This window comes from Ranitomeya imitator, chromosome 2, assembly GCF_032444005.1.
Source record: "Ranitomeya imitator isolate aRanImi1 chromosome 2, aRanImi1.pri, whole genome shotgun sequence".
NCBI classification, from domain to species: domain Eukaryota; kingdom Metazoa; phylum Chordata; class Amphibia; order Anura; family Dendrobatidae; genus Ranitomeya; species Ranitomeya imitator.
This window is the reverse complement of record NC_091283.1, coordinates 20,808,477-20,831,044: the sequence shown is the minus strand read 5'-3', so window position 1 is coordinate 20,831,044 and position 22,568 is coordinate 20,808,477. Positions and strand designations below refer to the sequence as shown.

Below are 22,568 nucleotides of genomic sequence, written 5' to 3'. Positions count from 1 at the left end.
CTAATCCCATGTGCAGTCTCATTCTGTGTGCAGTCTAATCCCATGTGCAGTCTCATCCCATGTGCAGTCTAATCCCATGTGCAGTCTCATTCTGTGTGCAGTCTAATCCCATGTGCAGTCTAATCCCATGTGCAGTCTCATTCTGTGTGCAGTCTAATCCCATGTGCAGTCTAATCCCATGTGCAGTCTCATTCTGTGTGCAGTCTAATCCCATGTGCAGTCTAATCCTATGTGCAGTCTCATTCTGTGTGCAGTCTCTTCTTGCATACAGTCTCCCCCCATGTGCAGTCTAATCCTATGTGCAGTCTCATTCTGTGTGCAGTCTCTTCTTGCATACAGTCTCCCCCCATGTGCAGTCTCTTCTTGCATACAGTCTCCCCCCATGTGCAGTCTCTTCTTGCATACAGTCTCCCCCATGTGCAGTCTCTTCTTGCATACAGTCTCCCCCCATGTGCAGTCTCTTCTTGCATAGTCTCCCCCCATGTGCAGTCTCTTCTTGCATACAGTCTCCCCCCATGTGCAGTCTCTTCTTGCATACAGTCTCCCCCCATGTGCAGTCTCTTCTTGCATACAGTCTCCCCCCATGTGCAGTCTCTTCTTGCATACAGTCTCCCCCCATGTGCAGTCTCTTCTTGCATACAGTCTCTCCCCATGTGCAGTCTCTTCTTGCATACAGTCTCCCCCCATGTGCAGTCTCTTCTTGCATACAGTCTCCCCCATGTGCAGTCTCTTCTTGCATACAGTCTCCCCCCATGTGCAGTCTCTTCTTGCATAGTCTCCCCCATGTGCAGTCTCTTCTTGCATACAGTCTCCCCCCATGTGCAGTCTCTTCTTGCATACAGTCTCCCCCCATGTGCAGTCTCTTCTTGCATACAGTCTCCCCCATGTGCAGTCTCTTCTTGCATACAGTCTCCCCCCATGTGCAGTCTTTTCTTGCATACAGTCTCCCCCCATGTGCAGTCTCTTCTTGCATACAGTCTCCCCCATGTGCAGTCTCTTCTTGCATAGTCTCCCCCCATGTGCAGTCTCTTCTTGCATACAGTCTCCCCCATGTGCAGTCTCTTCTTGCATACATTCTCCCCCATGTGCAGTCTCTTCTTGCATACAGTCTCCCCCCATGTGCAGTCTCTTCTTGCATACATTCTCCCCCCATGTGCAGTCTCTTCTTGCATACAGTCTCCCCCATGTGCAGTCTCTTCTTGCATACATTCTCCCCCCATGTGCAGTCTCTTCTTGCATACGGTCTCCCCCATGTGCAGTCTCTTCTTGCATACAGTCTCCCCCATGTGCAGTCTCTTCTTGCATACAGTCTCCCCCCATGTGCAGTCTCTTCTTGCATACATTCTCCCCCATGTGCAGTCTCTTCTTGCATACAGTCTCCCCCCATGTGCAGTCTCTTCTTGCATACAGTCTCCCCCATGTGCAGTCTCTTCTTGCATACATTCTCCCCCCATGTGCAGTCTCTTCTTGCATACGGTCTCCCCCATGTGCAGTCTCTTCTTGCATACAGTCTCCCCCCATGTGCAGTCTCTTCTTGCATACAGTCTCCCCCCATGTGCAGTCTCTTCTTGCATACATTCTCCCCCATGTGCAGTCTCTTCTTGCATAGTCTCCCCCCATGTGCAGTCTCTTCTTGCATACAGTCTCCCCCATGTGCAGTCTCTTCTTGCATACATTCTCCCCCATGTGCAGTCTCTTCTTGCATACAGTCTCCCCCATGTGCAGTCTCTTCTTGCATACAGTCTCCCCCCATGTGCAGTCTCTTCTTGCATACAGTCTCCCCCATGTGCAGTCTCTTCTTGCATACAGTCTCCCCCCATGTGCAGTCTCTTCTTGCATACATTCTCCCCCCATGTGCAGTCTCTTCTTGCATACATTCTCCCCCATGTGCAGTCTCTTCTTGCATACAGTCTCCCCCCATGTGCAGTCTCTTCTTGCATACATTCTCCCCCATGTGCAGTCTCTTCTTGCATACGGTCTCCCCCCATGTGCAGTCTCTTCTTGCATACGGTCTCCCCCCATGTGCAGTCTCTTCTTGCATACATTCTCCCCCATGTGCAGTCTCTTCTTGCAGACGGTCTCCCCCCATGTGCAGTCTCTTCTTGCATACGGTCTCCCCCCATGTGCAGTCTCTTCTTGCATACAGTCTCCCCCATGTGCAGTTTCTTCTTGCATACAGTCTCCCCCCATGTGCAGTCTCTTCTTGCATACATTCTCCCCCATGTGCAGTCTCTTCTTGCATACATTCTCCCCCATGTGCAGTCTCTTCTTGCATACGGTCTCCCCCATGTGCAGTCTCTTCTTGCATACAGTCTCCCCCCATGTGCAGTCTCTTCTTGCATACGGTCTCCCCCATGTGCAGTCTCTTCTTGCATACAGTCTCCCCCCATGTGCAGTCTCTTCTTGCATACAGTCTCCCCCCATGTGCAGTCTCTTCTTGCATACGGTCTCCCCCATGTGCAGTCTCTTCTTGCATACGGTCTCCCCCATGTGCAGTCTCTTCTTGCATACAGTCTCCCCCCATGTGCAGTCTCTTCTTGCATACATTCTCCCCCCATGTGCAGTCTCTTCTTGCATACATTCTCCCCCATGTGCAGTCTCTTCTTGCATACAGTCTCCCCCCATGTGCAGTCTCTTCTTGCATACATTCTCCCCCATGTGCAGTCTCTTCTTGCATACGGTCTCCCCCCATGTGCAGTCTCTTCTTGCATACGGTCTCCCCCCATGTGCAGTCTCTTCTTGCATACAGTCTCCCCCCATGTGCAGTCTCTTCTTGCATACAGTCTCCCCCCATGTGCAGTCTCTTCTTGCATACAGTCTCCCCCATGTGCAGTCTCTTCTTGCATACAGTCTCCCCCATGTGCAGTCTCTTCTTGCATACAGTCTCCCCCCATGTGCAGTCTCTTCTTGCATACAGTCTCCCCCATGTGCAGTCTCTTCTTGCATACAGTCTCCCCCCCCCATGTGCAGTCTCTTCTTGCATACAGTCTCCCCCCATGTGCAGTCTCTTCTTGCATACAGTCTCCCCCCATGTGCAGTCTCTTCTTGCATACAGTCTCCCCCATGTGCAGTCTCTTCTTGCATACAGTCTCCCCCATGTGCAGTCTCTTCTTGCATACGGTCTCCCCCATGTGCAGTCTCTTCTTGCATACAGTCTCCCCCCATGTGCAGTCTCTTCTTGCATACAGTCTCCCCCCATGTGCAGTCTCTTCTTGCATACATTCTCCCCCATGTGCAGTCTCTTCTTGCATACAGTCTCCCCCCATGTGCAGTCTCTTCTTGCATACAATCTCCCCCATGTGCAGTCTCTTCTTGCATACGGTCTCCCCCCATGTGCAGTCTCTTCTTGCATACGGTCTCCCCCCATGTGCAGTCTCTTCTTGCATACAGTCTCCCCCCATGTGCAGTCTCTTCTTGCATACAGTCTCCCCCCATGTGCAGTCTCTTCTTGCATACAGTCTCCCCCATGTGCAGTCTCTTCTTGCATACAGTCTCCCCCATGTGCAGTCTCTTCTTGCATACAGTCTCCCCCCATGTGCAGTCTCTTCTTGCATACAGTCTCCCCCCATGTGCAGTCTCTTCTTGCATACAGTCTACCCCCCATGTGCAGGCTCCTGTGACCAGCAGAGAAGCCTTTTTCAGGGGTGACTGTGGCTATTAGGGCCTCAGGCCCTGGTGACTGGGACCCCAGTGTCTCCTCTGCTTTATTAATGCAGGGGGCATGCGGGGGTCTTGTAATGTATCAGAGAACATGCGAGTAAAGTTAGCGCTCCAGCCCCCCCATGTCCCACCCTGTAATTCGCCGACGCTCCAGAATGTTCTGGAATTGCTGTGATTTCATTATCGTCCTTTGTAGAATTCATTTCATCGTTCATCTCATTACAAATGGACGGAGGTTTCATGTTCAGACAGAATTAGGCGAGCGGGAATCTGGCAGTGAAGCCAAGACCTGCCCCGGCTGCAGCTGCAGAATTCAAGGGCAACTCCATCTTAGGTTATAGTGGGAGAAAATCACGACACCGGGTAAAGCTTCATGTCATCCAATGACTCCTCCCGGGGGCACCAGCAGCGACACTTCTAACGTTTTTTTGCCTTCCTCTGAATCAACATGTTAGGGCATGTTAGGTTAGGCTATGGGTTGAACTAGATGGACTTAGTCTTCCTTCAACCTTAATAACTGTTACTATGTTACTATGTTATTATGAGATTCTAAGTTTTCTGTGAGTTACACAAGGACCCTGGAAATCGGTGGGAGCCCCGTGATCTCGGGGTCCCATAAGCCTCAGTATCAATTCTTTTAGCATTTTTCACCCATTCAAATGAAAGGGAAAAATGCAAATAAAAAACGCATAAAAAGGTATCAAATATGTGTATATTTCTGCAGCGTTTTTCCTGCAAACACTCTGGTTTCCGGAGCGGAAAATTCTGCTGCAAATACCAAACTAAATCCGATACTTATCCACCCATTGTGCAGACGTTCTCTCCCATCATGGACATTTATCTGATCCCTGGGGGTCCCATCCATCACTGGAGATCCCAGTGGGGAAGAGTATGAATGTCGCGGCTTTGGTCGCTCATTGTGCCGCTTTGCATAAAGTCTGTGCGGCTGATGGGATCTCCGGGACCGCGGTTCTCATCGGTCCCAATGACTTTGATGGAGCAGCGCGGATCATCCTCATTCCTGTACATTTTATGATTGTACAACTACAGTAAATCTGGACTTGTGGCTCCTCAGATTCCTCCAGGATCTGACAATGAAAATCCAAAGCATTAGCGGGATCTTCGGAGAAAAGATGAATAAATCGACGTCCATCATTGTATGGGGGAGGGGCGGCTCTGGGACGGTCGTCCGTATTGACAGCAGAAATAATGCTTGGAAGTTAATAGCATCGCAGAAGGTCAATGATAATTAATTTTGCTAATTAGGTGTCGCGCTGGTCTTATCGCCAAGTGACACTGTACGTGCTGAATAATCTCAGAATATCAATATCAGGGAAAATGCAGGAAAGTTTCTCTGTGGGAGGAAATCAGTTCTGATCCTTTTTTTTTGTCTTTTCCCAGGATTGCACCGTCTATGAAACAGAAAACAAAATCCTCCATGTGGTAAGTGGCGTCCTGCTCAGATCTGACGCTGACGTTCATTGTCCTGATGTTTAATCACACGAAACGCCAAAATCTATGATGTCATCTGCAGGGGTGGGGTCAAGGTCTGTGCAGACCCCCCCATGCTCAGCGCGAGGAGCTTCTATTTATGTGATCGATTAGTGGGGTATTTCCAACAAAGTAATTTATGGCACCTGTGGAAAATATAGCAAAAATGTGAGTCTCAGGGCTAAGGCGTGAAGAACACAGGCAAGAGCGGGGGCCCAACAATCCCAGGTATAAGCCGGTAACATCCTCTGTACAGGCAGGCTAGCTGTGAGCGGGCTCAGGAGATGCGCCTGCTCCACACCTCACAGCTGTGCTATGTCTTACTGCGGAGATCCCACTGTTTTAGCCTCATAGATACCATAACATGTATTCATAGTGGCGGTATTTAAGAGGTTGGAAATGGTGGGAAGGTGTCTAATCTCCAATGACCACCCAACAACAGGATTGTTATGGCAGCCCAGGGGTGCTCCTGAATGTCCCGAGTCTGCCATGTTTCTATGCCTGAACCTGCAGCTGGGCTCCATAGGAGATCGGTTACTTTGTAACACCTTGGAATATTACAGTGTTACTGGGGGATCGGTTACTTTATAACACCTTGGAATATTACAGTGTTACTGGGGGATCGGTTACTTTGTAACACCTTGTAATATTACAGTGTTACTGGGAGATCGGTTACTTTATAACACCTTGGAATATTACAGTGTTACTGGGGGATCGGTTACTTTGTAACACCTTGGAATATTACAGTGTTACTGGGGGATCGGTTACTTTGTAACACCTTGGAATATTACAGTGTTACTGGGGGATCGGTTACTTTGTAACACCTTGGAATATTACAGTGTTACTGGGGGATCGGTTACTTTGTAACACCTTGGAATATTACAGTGTTACTGGGGGATCGGTTACTTTGTAACACCTTGGAATATTACAGTGTTACTGGGGGATCGGTTACTTTGTAACACCTTGGAATATTACAGTGTTACTGGGGGATCGGTTACTTTGTAACACCTTGGAATATTACAGTGTTACTGGGGGATCGGTTACTTTGTAACACCTTGGAATATTACAGTGTTACTGGGGGATCGGTTACTTTGTAACACCTTGGAATATTACAGTGTTACTGGGAGATCGGTTACTTTGTAACACCTTGGAATATTACAGTGTACTGGGGGATCGGTCACTTTGTAACACCTTGGAATATTACAGTGTTACTGGGAGATCGGTTACTTGGTAACACCTTGGAATATTACAGTGTTACTGGGAGATCGGTTACTTTGTAACACCTTGGAATATTACAGTGTTACTGGGAGATCGGTTACTTTGTAACACCTTGGAATATTACAGTGTTACTGGGAGATCGGTTACTTTGTAACACCTTGGAATATTACAGTGTTACTGGGAGATCGGCTACTTTGTAACACCTTGGAATATTACAGTGTTACTGGGAGATCGGTTACTTTGTAACACCTTGGAATATTACAGTGTTACTGGGAGATCGGTTACTTTGTAACACCTTGTAATATTACAGTGTTACTGGGAGATCGGTTACTTGGTAACACCTTGGAATATTACAGTGTTACTGGGGGATCGGTTACTTTATAACACCTTGGAATATTACAGTGTTACTGGGGGATCGGTTACTTTGTAACACCTTGGAATATTACAGTGTTACTGGGGGATCGGTTACTTTGTAACACCTTGGAATATTACAGTGTTACTGGGAGATCGGTTACTTTGTAACACCTTGGAATATTACAGTGTTACTGGGGGATCGGTTACTTTATAACACCTTGGAATATTACAGTGTTACTGGGGGATCGGTTACTTTGTAACACCTTGGAATATTACAGTGTTACTGGGAGATCGGTTACTTTGTAACACCTTGGAATATTACAGTGTTACTGGGAGATCGGTTACTTTGTAACACCTTGGAATATTACAGTGTTACTGGGGGATCGGTTACTTTGTAACACCTTGGAATATTACACTGTTACTGGGAGATCGGTTACTTTGTAACACCTTGTAATATTACAGTGTTACTGGGGGATCGGTTACTTTGTAACACCTTGGAATATTACAGTGTTACTGGGGGATCGGTTACTTTGTAACACCTTGGAATATTACAGTGTTACTGGGAGATCGGTTACTTTGTAACACCTTGGAATATTACAGTGTACTGGGGGATCGGTTACTTTGTAACACCTTGGAATATTACAGTGTTACTGGGAGATCGGTTACTTGGTAACACCTTGGAATATTACAGTGTTACTGGGGGATCGGTTACTTTGTAACACCTTGGAATATTACAGTGTTACTGGGGGATCGGTTACTTTGTAACACCTTGGAATATTACAGTGTTACTGGGGGATCGGTTACTTTGTAACACCTTGGAATATTACAGTGTTACTGGGAGATCGGTTACTTTGTAACACCTTGGATTATTACAGTGTTACTGGGGGATCGGTTACTTTATAACACCTTGGAATATTACAGTGTTACTGGGAGATCGGTTACTTTGTAACACCTTGTAATATTACAGTGTTACTGGGAGATCGGTTACTTTGTAACACCTTGGAATATTACAGTGTTACTGGGAGATCGGTTACTTTGTAACACCTTGGAATATTACAGTGTTACTAGGAGATCGGTTACTTTATATCACCTTGTAATATTACAGTGTTACTGGGAGATCGGTTACTTTGTAACACCTTGTAATATTACAGTGTTACTGGAGATCGGTTACTTTGTAACACCTTGTAATATTACAGTGTTACTGGGAGATCGGTTACTTTGTAACACCTTGTAATATTACAGTGTTACTGGAGATCGGTTACTTTGTAACACCTTGTAATATTACAGTGTTACTGGAGATCGGTTACTTTGTAACACCTTGGAATATTACAGTGTTACTGGGAGATCGGTTACTTTGTAACACCTTGTAATATTACAGTGTTACTGGAGATCGGTTACTTTATATCACCTTGTAATATTACAGTGTTACTGGGAGATCGGTTACTTTGTAACACCTTGGAATATTACAGTGTTACTGGGAGATCGGTTACTTTGTAACACCTTGTAATATTACAGTGTTACTGGAGATCGGTTACTTTGTAACACCTTGTAATATTACAGTGTTACTGGGGGATCTGTAACTTTGCAACACCTTGGAATATTACAGTGTTACTGGGGGATCTGTTACTTTGTAACACCTTGGAATATTACAGTGTTACTGGGGGATCGGTTACTTTGTAACACCTTGGAATATTACAGTGTTACTGGGGGATCGGTTACTTTGTAACACCTTGGAATATTACAGTGTTACTGGGGGATCTGTAACTTTGCAACACCTTGGAATATTACAGTGTTACTGGGGGATCGGTTACTTTGTAACACCTTGGAATATTACAGTGTTACTGGGGGATCGGTTACTTTGTAACACCTTGGAATATTACAGTGTTACTGGGGGATCGGTTACTTTGTAACACCTTGGAATATTACAGTGTTACTGGGGGATCTGTAACTTTGCAACACCTTGGAATATTACAGTGTTACTGGGGGATCTGTTACTTTGTAACACCTTGGAATATTACAGTGTTACTGGGGGATCGGTTACTTTGTAACACCTTGGAATATTACAGTGTTACTGGGAGATCGGTTACTTTGTAACACCTTGGAATATTACAGTGTTACTGGGGGATCTGTAACTTTGCAACACCTTGGAATATTACAGTGTTACTGGGGGATCTGTTACTTTGTAACACCTTGGAATATTACAGTGTTACTGGGGGATCGGTTACTTTGTAACACCTTGGAATATTACAGTGTTACTGGGGGATCGGTTACTTTGTAACACCTTGGAATATTACAGTGTTACTGGGGGATCGGTTACTTTGTAACACCTTGGAATATTACAGTGTTACTGGGGGATCGGTTACTTTGTAACACCTTGGAATATTACAGTGTTACTGGGAGATCGGTTACTTTGTAACACCTTGGAATATTACAGTGTTACTGGGGGATCGGCTACTTTGTAACACCTTGGAATATTAGTGTTACTGGGAGATCGGTTACTTTGTAACACCTTGGAATATTACAGTGTTACTGGGGGATCGGTTACTTTGTAACACCTTGGAATATTAGTGTTACTGGGAGATCGGTTACTTTGTAACACCTTGGAATATTACAGTGTTACTGGGAGATCGGTTACTTTGTAACACCTTGGAATATTAGTGTTACTGGGGGATCGGTTACTTTGTAACACCTTGGAATATTACAGTGTTACTGGGAGATCGGTTACTTTGTAACACCTTGGAATATTACAGTGTTACTGGGGGATCGGCTACTTTGTAACACCTTGGAATATTAGTGTTACTGGGAGATCGGTTACTTTGTAACACCTTGGAATATTACAGTGTTACTGGGGGATCTGTTACTTTGCAACACCTTGGAATATTACAGTGTTACTGGGGGATCGGTTACTTTGTAACACCTTGGAATATTACAGTGTTACTGGGGGATCGGTTACTTTGTAACACCTTGGAATATTACAGTGTTGCTGGGGGATCGGTTACTTTGTAACACCTTGGAATATTACAGTGTTGCTGGGGGATCGGTTACTTTGTAACACCTTGGAATATTACAGTGTTACTGGGGGATCGGTTACTTTGTAACACCTTGGAATATTACAGTGTTACTGGGGGATCGGTTACTTTGTAACACCTTGGAATATTAGTGTTACTGGGAGATCGGTTACTTTGTAACACCTTGGAATATTACAGTGTTGCTGGGGGATCGGTTACTTTGTAACACCTTGGAATATTACAGTGTTACTGGGAGATCGGTTACTTTGTAACACCTTGTAATATTAGTGTTACTGGGGGATCGGTTACTTTGTAACACCTTGGAATATTACAGTGTTACTGGGGGATCGGTTACTTTATATCACCTTGGAATATTACAGTGTTACTGGGGGATCTGTTACTTTGTAACACCTTGTAATATTACAGTGTTACTGGGGGATCGGTTACTTTGTAACACCTTGGAATATTAGTGTTACTGGGGGATCGGTTACTTTATATCACCTTGGAATATTACAGTGTTACTGGGGGATCTGTTACTTTGTAACACCTTGGAATATTACAGTGTTACTGGGGGATCGGTTACTTTGTAACACCTTGGAATATTAGTGTTACTGGGAGATCGGTTACTTTGTAACACCTTGGAATATTACAGTGTTGCTGGGGGATCGGTTACTTTGTAACACCTTGGAATATTACAGTGTTACTGGGAGATCGGTTACTTTGTAACACCTTGGAATATTACAGTGTTACTGGGAGATCGGTTACTTTGTAACACCTTGTAATATTAGTGTTACTGGGGGATCGGTTACTTTGTAACACCTTGGAATATTACAGTGTTACTGGGGGATCGGTTACTTTATATCACCTTGGAATATTACAGTGTTACTGGGGGATCTGTTACTTTGTAACACCTTGGAATATTAGTGTTACTGGGGGATCGGTTACTTTGTAACACCTTGGAATATTACAGTGTTACTGGGGGATCGGTTACTTTGTAACACCTTGGAATATTACAGTGTTACTGGGAGATCGGTTACTTTGTAACACCTTGGAATATTAGTGTTACTGGGAGATCGGTTACTTTGTAACACCTTGGAATATTACAGTGTTGCTGGGGGATCGGTTACTTTGTAACACCTTGGAATATTACAGTGTTACTGGGGGATCGGTTACTTTGTAACACCTTGGAATATTACAGTGTTACTGGGGGATCGGTTACTTTGTAACACCTTGGAATATTAGTGTTACTGGGAGATCGGTTACTTTGTAACACCTTGGAATATTACAGTGTTGCTGGGGGATCGGTTACTTTGTAACACCTTGGAATATTACAGTGTTACTGGGAGATCGGTTACTTTGTAACACCTTGGAATATTACAGTGTTACTGGGGGATCGGTTACTTTGTAACACCTTGGAATATTAGTGTTACTGGGAGATCGGTTACTTTGTAACACCTTGGAATATTACAGTGTTGCTGGGGGATCGGTTACTTTGTAACACCTTGGAATATTACAGTGTTACTGGGGGATCGGTTACTTTGTAACACCTTGGAATATTAGTGTTACTGGGAGATCGGTTACTTTGTAACACCTTGGAATATTACAGTGTTGCTGGGGGATCGGTTACTTTGTAACACCTTGGAATATTACAGTGTTACTGGGAGATCGGTTACTTTGTAACACCTTGGAATATTACAGTGTTACTGGGGGATCGGTTACTTTGTAACACCTTGGAATATTACAGTGTTACTGGGGGATCGGTTACTTTATATCACCTTGGAATATTACAGTGTTACTGGGGGATCTGTTACTTTGTAACACCTTGGAATATTACAGTGTTACTGGGGGATCGGTTACTTTGTAACACCTTGGAATATTACAGTGTTACTGGGGGATCGGTTACTTTGTAACACCTTGGAATATTAGTGTTACTGGGGGATCGGTTACTTTATATCACCTTGGAATATTACAGTGTTACTGGGGGATCTGTTACTTTGTAACACCTTGGAATATTACAGTGTTACTGGGGGATCGGTTACTTTGTAACACCTTGGAATATTAGTGTTACTGGGGGATCGGTTACTTTATATCACCTTGGAATATTACAGTGTTACTGGGGGATCTGTTACTTTGTAACACCTTGGAATATTACAGTGTTACTGGGGGATCGGTTACTTTGTAACACCTTGGAATATTAGTGTTACTGGGGGATCGGTTACTTTATATCACCTTGGAATATTACAGTGTTACTGGGGGATCTGTTACTTTGTAACACCTTGGAATATTACAGTGTTACTGGGGGATCGGTTACTTTGTAACACCTTGGAATATTACAGTGTTGCTGGGGGATCGGTTACTTTGTAACACCTTGGAATATTACAGTGTTACTGGGGGATCGGTTACTTTGTAACACCTTGGAATATTACAGTGTTACTGGGGGATCGGTTACTTTGTAACACCTTGGAATATTAGTGTTACTGGGAGATCGGTTACTTTGTAACACCTTGGAATATTACAGTGTTGCTGGGGGATCGGTTACTTTGTAACACCTTGGAATATTACAGTGTTACTGGGAGATCGGTTACTTTGTAACACCTTGGAATATTACAGTGTTACTGGGGGATCGGTTACTTTATATCACCTTGGAATATTACAGTGTTACTGGGGGATCGGTTACTTTATATCACCTTGGAATATTACAGTGTTACTGGGGGATCGGTTACTTTGTAACACCTTGGAATATTACAGTGTTACTGGGAGATCGGTTACTTTGTAACACCTTGGAATATTACAGTGTTACTGGGGGATCGGTTACTTTATATCACCTTGGAATATTACAGTGTTACTGGGAGATCGGTTACTTTGTAACACCTTGGAATATTACAGTGTTACTGGGGGATCGGTTACTTTGTAACACCTTGGAATATTACAGTGTTACTGGGGGATCGGTTACTTTATATCACCTTGGAATATTACAGTGTTACTGGGGGATCTGTTACTTTGTAACACCTTGGAATATTACAGTGTTACTGGGGGATCGGTTACTTTGTAACACCTTGGAATATTACAGTGTTACTGGGGGATCGGTTACTTTGTAACACCTTGGAATATTAGTGTTACTGGGGGATCGGTTACTTTGTAACACCTTGGAATATTACAGTGTTACTGGGAGATCGGTTACTTTGTAACACCTTGGAATATTACAGTGTTACTGGGGGATCGGTTACTTTGTAACACCTTGGAATATTACAGTGTTACTGGGAGATCGGTTACTTTGTAACACCTTGGAATATTACAGTGTTACTGGGGGATCTGTTACTTTGTAACACCTTGGAATATTACAGTGTTACTGGGAGATCGGTTACTTTGTAACACCTTGGAATATTACAGTGTTGCTGGGGGATCGGTTACTTTGTAACACCTTGGAATATTACAGTGTTACTGGGAGATCGGTTACTTTGTAACACCTTGGAATATTACAGTGTTACTGGGGGATCGGTTACTTTGTAACACCTTGGAATATTAGTGTTACTGGGAGATCGGTTACTTTGTAACACCTTGGAATATTACAGTGTTGCTGGGGGATCTGTTACTTTGTAACACCTTGGAATATTACAGTGTTACTGGGGGATCGGTTACTTTGTAACACCTTGGAATATTACAGTGTTACTGGGGGATCGGTTACTTTGTAACACCTTGGAATATTACAGTGTTACTGGGAGATCGGTTACTTTGTAACACCTTGGAATATTACAGTGTTACTGGGGGATCTGTTACTTTGTAACACCTTGGAATATTACAGTGTTACTGGGAGATCGGTTACTTTGTAACACCTTGGAATATTACAGTGTTGCTGGGGGATCGGTTACTTTGTAACACCTTGGAATATTACAGTGTTACTGGGAGATCGGTTACTTTGTAACACCTTGGAATATTACAGTGTTACTGGGGGATCGGTTACTTTGTAACACCTTGGAATATTAGTGTTACTGGGAGATCGGTTACTTTGTAACACCTTGGAATATTACAGTGTTGCTGGGGGATCTGTTACTTTGTAACACCTTGGAATATTACAGTGTTACTGGGGGATCGGTTACTTTGTAACACCTTGGAATATTACAGTGTTACTGGGGGATCGGTTACTTTGTAACACCTTGGAATATTAGTGTTACTGGGGGATCGGTTACTTTATATCACCTTGGAATATTACAGTGTTACTGGGGGATCTGTTACTTTGTAACACCTTGGAATATTACAGTGTTACTGGGAGATCGGTTACTTTGTAACACCTTGGAATATTACAGTGTTGCTGGGGGATCGGTTACTTTGTAACACCTTGGAATATTACAGTGTTACTGGGGGATCGGTTACTTTGTAACACCTTGGAATATTAGTGTTACTGGGAGATCGGTTACTTTGTAACACCTTGGAATATTACAGTGTTGCTGGGGGATCGGTTACTTTGTAACACCTTGGAATATTACAGTGTTACTGGGGGATCGGTTACTTTGTAACACCTTGGAATATTACAGTGTTACTGGGGGATCGGTTACTTTATATCACCTTGGAATATTACAGTGTTACTGGGGGATCTGTTACTTTGTAACACCTTGGAATATTACAGTGTTACTGGGGGATCGGTTACTTTGTAACACCTTGGAATATTAGTGTTACTGGGGGATCGGTTACTTTATATCACCTTGGAATATTACAGTGTTACTGGGAGATCGGTTACTTTGTAACACCTTGGAATATTACAGTGTTGCTGGGGGATCGGTTACTTTGTAACACCTTGGAATATTACAGTGTTACTGGGAGATCGGTTACTTTGTAACACCTTGGAATATTACAGTGTTACTGGGAGATCGGTTACTTTGTAACACCTTGGAATATTACAGTGTTACTGGGGGATCGGTTACTTTGTAACACCTTGGAATATTACAGTGTTACTGGGGGATCGGTTACTTTATATCACCTTGGAATATTACAGTGTTACTGGGGGATCGGTTACTTTGTAACACCTTGGAATATTACAGTGTTACTGGGAGATCGGTTACTTTGTAACACCTTGGAATATTACAGTGTTACTGGGAGATCGGTTACTTTGTAACACCTTGGAATATTACAGTGTTACTGGGAGATCGGTTACTTTGTAACACCTTGGAATATTACAGTGTTACTGGGGGATCGGTTACTTTGTAACACCTTGGAATATTAGTGTTACTGGGGGATCGGTTACTTTATATCACCTTGGAATATTACAGTGTTACTGGGGGATCGGTTACTTTGTAACACCTTGGAATATTAGTGTTACTGGGAGATCGGTTACTTTGTAACACCTTGGAATATTACAGTGTTGCTGGGGGATCGGTTACTTTGTAACACCTTGGAATATTACAGTGTTACTGGGAGATCGGTTACTTTGTAACACCTTGGAATATTACAGTGTTACTGGGGGATCGGTTACTTTATATCACCTTGGAATATTACAGTGTTACTGGGGGATCGGTTACTTTGTAACACCTTGTAATATTACAGTGTTACTGGGGGATCGGTTACTTTGTAACACCTTGGAATATTACAGTGTTACTGGGGGATCGGTTACTTTGTAACACCTTGGAATATTACAGTGTTACTGGGGGATCGGTTACTTTATATCACCTTGGAATATTACAGTGTTACTGGGGGATCGGTTACTTTGTAACACCTTGTAATATTACAGTGTTACTGGGGGATCGGTTACTTTGTAACACCTTGGAATATTACAGTGTTACTGGGGGATCGGTTACTTTGTAACACCTTGGAATATTACAGTGTTACTGGGGGATCAGTTACTTTGTAACACCTTGGAATATTACAGTGTTACTGGGGGATCGGTTACTTTGTAACACCTTGGAATATTAGTGTTACTGGGAGATCGGTTACTTTGTAACACCTTGGAATATTACAGTGTTGCTGGGGGATCGGTTACTTTGTAACACCTTGGAATATTACAGTGTTACTGGGAGATCGGTTACTTTGTAACACCTTGGAATATTACAGTGTTACTGGGGGATCTGTTACTTTGTAACACCTTGGAATATTACAGTGTTACTGGGAGATCGGTTACTTTGTAACACCTTGGAATATTACAGTGTTACTGGGGGATCAGTTACTTTGTAACACCTTGGAATATTACAGTGTTACTGGGGGATCAGTTACTTTGTAACACCTTAGAATATTACAGTGTTACTGGGGGATCGGCTACTTTATAACACCTTGGAATATTAGTGTTACTGGGAGATCGGTTACTTTGTAACACCTTGGAATATTACAGTGTTACTGGGGGATCGGTTACTTTGTAACACCTTGGAATATTACAGTGTTACTGGGGGATCGGTTACTTTATATCACCTTGGAATATTACAGTGTTACTGGGGGATCTGTTACTTTGTAACACCTTGGAATATTACAGTGTTACTGGGAGATCGGTTACTTTGTAACACCTTGGAATATTACAGTGTTACTGGGAGATCGGTTACTTTGTAACACCTTGGAATATTACAGTGTTACTGGGGGATCGGTTACTTTATATCACCTTGGAATATTACAGTGTTACTGGGGGATCGGTTACTTTGTAACACCTTGGAATATTACAGTGTTACTGGGGGATCGGTTACTTTGTAACACCTTGGAATATTACAGTGTTACTGGGGGATCAGTTACTTTGTAACACCTTGGAATATTACAGTGTTACTGGGAGATCGGTCACTTTGTAACACCTTGGAATATTAGTGTTACTGGGGGATTGGTTACTTTGTAACACCTTGGAATATTACAGTGTTACTGGGGGATCTGTTACTTTGTAACACCTTGGAATATTACAGTGTTATTGGGAGATCGGTTACTTTGTAACACCTTGGAATATTACAGTGTTACTGGGAGATCGGTTACTTTGTAACACCTTGGAATATTACAGTGTTACTGGGGGATCGGTTACTTTGTAACATCTTGGAATATTACAGTGTTACTGGGAGATCGGTTACTTTGTAACACCTTGGAATATTACAGTGTTATTGGGAGATCGGTTACTTTGTAACACCTTGGAATATTACAGTGTTACTGGGGGATCGGTTACTTTGTAACACCTTGGAATATTACAGTGTTATTGGGGGATCGGTTACTTTGTAACACCTTGGAATATTACAGTGTTTCTGGGAGATCGGTTACTTTGTAACACCTTGGAATATTACAGTGTTACTGGGAGATCGGTTACTTTGTAACACCTTGGAATATTAGTGTTACTGGGGGATCGGTTACTTTGTAACACCTTGGAGTATTACAGTGTTACTGGGGGATCGGTTACTTTGTAACACCTTGGAGTATTACAGTGTTACTGGGGGATCGGTTACTTTGTAACACCTTGGAATATTACAGTGTTACTGGGAGATCGGTTACTTTGTAACACCTTGGAATATTACAGTGTTACTGGGGGATCGGTTACTTTGTAACACCTTGGAATATTACAGTGTTACTAGGAGATCGGTTACTTTGTAACACCTTGGAATATTACAGTGTTATTGGGGGATCGGTTACTTTGTAACACCTTGGAGTATTACAGTGTTACTGGGGGATCGGTTACTTTGTAACACCTTGGAATATTACAGTGTTACTGGGAGATCGGTTACTTTGTAACACCTTGGAATATTAGTGTTACTGGGGGATCGGTTACTTTGTAACACCTTGGAGTATTACAGTGTTACTGGGGGATCGGTTACTTTGTAACACCTTGGAGTATTACAGTGTTACTGGGGGATCGGTTACTTTGTAACACCTTGGAATATTACAGTGTTACTGGGAGATCGGTTACTTTGTAACACCTTGTAATATTACAGTGTTATTGGGGGATCGGTTACTTTGTAACACCTTGGAGTATTACAGTGTTACTGGGGGATCGGTTACTTTGTAACACCTTGTAATATTACAGTGTTATTGGGGGATCGGTTACTTTGTAACACCTTGGAATATTACAGTGTTACTAGGATATCGGTTACTTTGTAACACCTTGGAATATTACAGTGTTACTGGGGGATCGGTTACTTTGTAACATCTTGGAATATTACAGTGTTACTAGGATATCGGTTACTTTGTAACACCTTGGAATATTACAGTGTTACTGGGGGATCGGTTACTTTGTAACACCTTGGAATATTACAGTGTTACTGGGAGATCGGTTACTTTGTAACATCTTGGAATATTACAGTGTTACTGGGGATCGGTTACTTTGTAACACCTTGGAATATTACAGTGTTACTGGGAGATCGGTTACTTTGTAACACCTTGTAATATTACAGTGTTACTGGGGGATCGGTTACTTTGTAACACCTTGTAATATTACAGTGTTACTGGGGGATCGGTTACTTTGTAACACCTTGGAATATTACAGTGTTACTGGGAGATCGGTTACTTTGTAACACCTTGGAATATTACAGTGTTACTGGGAGATCGGTTACTTTGTAACACCTTGGAGTATTACAGTGTTACTGGGAGATCGGTTACTTTGTAACACCTTGGAATATTACAGTGTTACTGGGAGATCGGTTACTTTGTAACACCTTGGAATATTACAGTGTTACTGGGAGATCGGTTACTTTGTAACACCTTGGAATATTACAGTGTTACTGGGAGATCGGCTACTTTGTAACACCTTGTAATATTAGTGTTACTGGGGGATCGGTTACTTTGTAACACCTTGGAATATTACAGTGTTAATGGGGGATCGGTTACTTTGTAACACCTTGGAATATTACAGTGTTACTGGGAGATCGGTTACTTTGTAACACCTTGGAATATTACAGTGTTACTGGGGGATCGGTTACTTTATATCACCTTGGAATATTACAGTGTTACTGGGAGATCGGTTACTTTGTAACACCTTGGAATATTAAAGTGTTACTGGGGGATCGGTTACTTTGTAACACCTTGTAATATTACAGTGTTACTAGGATATCGATTACTTTGTAACACCTTGGAATATTACAGTGTTACTAGGATATCGATTACTTTGTAACACCTTGGAATATTAAGTGTTACTGGGAGATCGGTTACTTTGTAACACCTTGGAATATTAAAGTGTTACTGGGGGATCGGTTACTTTGTAACACCTTGGATTATTACAGTGTTACTGGGGGATCGGTTACTTTGTAACACCTTGTAATATTACAGTGTTACTGGGAGATCGGTTACTTTGTATCACCTTGGAATATTACAGTGTTACTGGGAGATCGGCTACTTTGTAACACCTTGGAATATTACAGTGTTAATGGGGGATCGGTTACTTTGTAACACCTTGTAATATTACAGTGTTACTGGGAGATCGGCTACTTTGTAACACCTTGGAATATTACAGTGTTACTGGGAGATCGGCTACTTTGTAACACCTTGGAATATTACAGTGTTACTGGGGGATCGGTTACTTTGTAACACCTTGGAATATTACAGTGTTAATGGGGGATCGGTTACTTTGTAACACCTTGGAATATTACAGTGTTACTGGGAGATCGGCTACTTTGTAACACCTTGGAATATTACAGTGTTAATGGGGGATCGGTTACTTTGTAACACCTTGGAATATTAGTGTTACTGGGGGATCGGTTACTTTGTAACACCTTGGAATATTACAGTGTTAATGGGGGATCGGTTACTTTGTAACACCTTGGAATATTACAGTGTTACTGGGGGATCGGTTACTTTGTAACACCTTGGAATATTACAGTGTTACTGGGGGATCTGTTACTTTGTAACACCTTGGAATATTAGTGTTACTGGGGGATCGGTTACTTTGTAACACCTTGGAATATTACAGTGTTACTGGGAGATCGGCTACTTTGTAACACCTTGGAATATTACAGTGTTAATGGGGGATCGGTTACTTTGTAACACCTTGGAATATTACAGTGTTACTGGGAGATCGGCTACTTTGTAACACCTTGGAATATTACAGTGTTAATGGGGGATCGGTTACTTTGTAACACCTTGGAATATTAGTGTTACTGGGGGATCGGTTACTTTGTAACACCTTGGAATATTACAGTGTTAATGGGGGATCGGTTACTTTGTAACACCTTGGAATATTACAGTGTTACTGGGGGATCGGTTACTTTGTAACACCTTGGAATATTACAGTGTTACTGGGGGATCTGTTACTTTGTAACACCTTGGAATATTACAGTGTTAATGGGGGATCGGTTACTTTGTAACACCTTGTAATATTACAGTGTTACTGGGAGATCGGTTACTTTGTAACACCTTGTAATATTACAGTGTTACTGGAGATCGGTTACTTTGTAACACCTTGGAATATTACACTGTTACTGGGAGATCGGTTACTTTGTAACACCTTGGAATATTACAGTGTTACTGGGAGATCGGTTACTTTGTAACACCTTGTAATATTACAGTGTTACTGGAGATCGGTTACTTTGTAACACCTTGTAATATTACAGTGTTACTGGGAGATCGGTTACTTTGCAACACCTTGGAATATTACAGTGTTACTGGGGGATCGGTTACTTTGTAACACCTTGTAATATTACAGTGTTACTGGAGATCGGTTACTTTGTAACACCTTGTAATATTACAGTGTTAATGGGGGATCGGTTACTTTGTAACACCTTGTAATATTACAGTGTTACTGGGAGATCGGTTACTTTGTAACACCTTGTAATATTACAGTGTTACTGGAGATCGGTTACTTTGTAACACCTTGGAATATTACAGTGTTACTGGGAGATCGGTTACTTTGTAACACCTTGTAATATTACAGTGTTACTGGGAGATCGGTTACTTTGCAACACCTTGGAATATTACAGTGTTACTGGGGGATCGGTTACTTTGTAACACCTTGTAATATTACAGTGTTACTGGGGATCGGTTACTTTGTAACACCTTGTAATATTACAGTGTTAATGGGGGATCGGTTACTTTGTAACACCTTGTAATATTACAGTGTTACTGGGAGATCGGTTACTTTGTAACACCTTGTAATATTACAGTGTTACTGGAGATCGGTTACTTTGTAACACCTTGGAATATTACACTGTTACTGAAAGATCGGTTACTTTGTAACACCTTGGAATATTACAGTGTTACTGGGAGATCGGTTACTTTGTAACACCTTGTAATATTACAGTGTTACTGGAGATCGGTTACTTTGTAACACCTTGTAATATTACAGTGTTACTGGGAGATCGGTTACTTTGTAACACCTTGGAATATTACAGTGTTACTGGGGGATCGGTTACTTTGTAACACCTTGGAATATTACAGTGTTACTGGGGGATCGGTTACTTTGCAACACCTTGGAATATTACAGTGTTACTGGGGGATCTGTTACTTTGTAACACCTTGGAATATTACAGTGTTACTGGGGGATCGGTTACTTTGTAACACCTTGGAATATTACAGTGTTACTGGGGGATCGGTTACTTTGTAACACCTTGGAATATTACAGTGTTGCTGGGATATCGATTACTTTGTAACACCTTGGAATATTACAGTGTTACTGGGGGATCGGTTACTTTGTAACACCTTGGAATATTATAGTGTTACTGGGGGATCTGTTACTTTGTAACACCTTGGAATATTACAGTGTTACTGGGGGATCGGTTACTTTGTAACACCTTGGAATATTACAGTATTACTGGGGGATCGGTTACTTTGTAACACCTTGGAATATTACAGTGTTACTGGGGGATCTGTTACTTTGTAACACCTTGGAATATTATAGTGTTACTGGGGGATCTGTTACTTTGCAACACCTTGGAATATTACAGTGTTACTGGGGGATCGGTTACTTTGTAACACCTTGGAATATTATAGTGTTACTGGGAGATCGGTTACTTTGTAACACCTTGGAATATTAGTGTTACTGGGAGATCGGTTACTTTGTAACACCTTGGAATATTACAGTGTTACTGGGGGATCGGTTACTTTGTAACACCTTGGAATATTACAGTGTTACTGGGGGATCTGTTACTTTGCAACACCTTGGAATATTACAGTGTTACTGGGGGATCGGTTACTTTGTAACACCTTGGAATATTACAGTGTTACTGGGGGATCGGTTACTTTATATCACCTTGGAATATTATAGTGTTACTGGGAGATCGGTTACTTTGTAACACCTTGGAATATTACAGTGTTACTGGGGGATCTGTTACTTTGTAACACCTTGGAATATTACAGTGTTACTGGGAGATCGGTTACTTTGTAACACCTTGGAATATTATAGTGTTACTGGGAGATCGGTTACTTTGTAACACCTTGGAATATTACAGTGTACTGGGGGATCGGTTACTTTGTAACACCTTGGAATATTATAGTGTTACTGGGAGATCGGTTACTTTGTAACACCTTGGAATATTACAGTGTTACTGGGGGATCGGTTACTTTGTAACACCTTGGAATATTACAGTGTTACTGGGAGATCGGTTACTTTGTAACACCTTGGAATATTAGTGTTACTGGGAGATCGGTTACTTTGTAACACCTTGGAATATTACAGTGTTACTGGGGGATCGGTTACTTTGTAACACCTTGGAATATTAGTGTTACTGGGAGATCGGTTACTTTGTAACACCTTGGAATATTACAGTGTTACTGGGAGATCGGTTACTTTGTAACACCTTGGAATATTACAGTGTTACTGGGAGATCGGTTACTTTGTAACACCTTGGAATATTACAGTGTTACTGGGAGATCGGTTACTTTGTAACACCTTGGAATATTAGTGTTACTGGGGGATCGGTTACTTTGTAACACCTTGGAATATTACAGTGTTACTGGGGGATCGGTTAC

General features: G+C 42.4%; 1 protein-coding gene across 1 annotated transcript in view; it reads left to right on the top strand.

Annotated features, from left to right (window-relative positions):
- Nucleotides 1-22,568, top strand: part of LOC138661436 (connector enhancer of kinase suppressor of ras 2-like) — a 468,527-nt gene that overhangs the window by 282,982 nt on the left and 162,977 nt on the right. Inside the window, exon 5 of the mRNA XM_069746117.1 lies at nt 5,062-5,103. Coding sequence (XP_069602218.1) covers nt 5,062-5,103 — 42 coding nt within the window. The remainder of the gene's footprint in view (nt 1-5,061; nt 5,104-22,568) is intronic.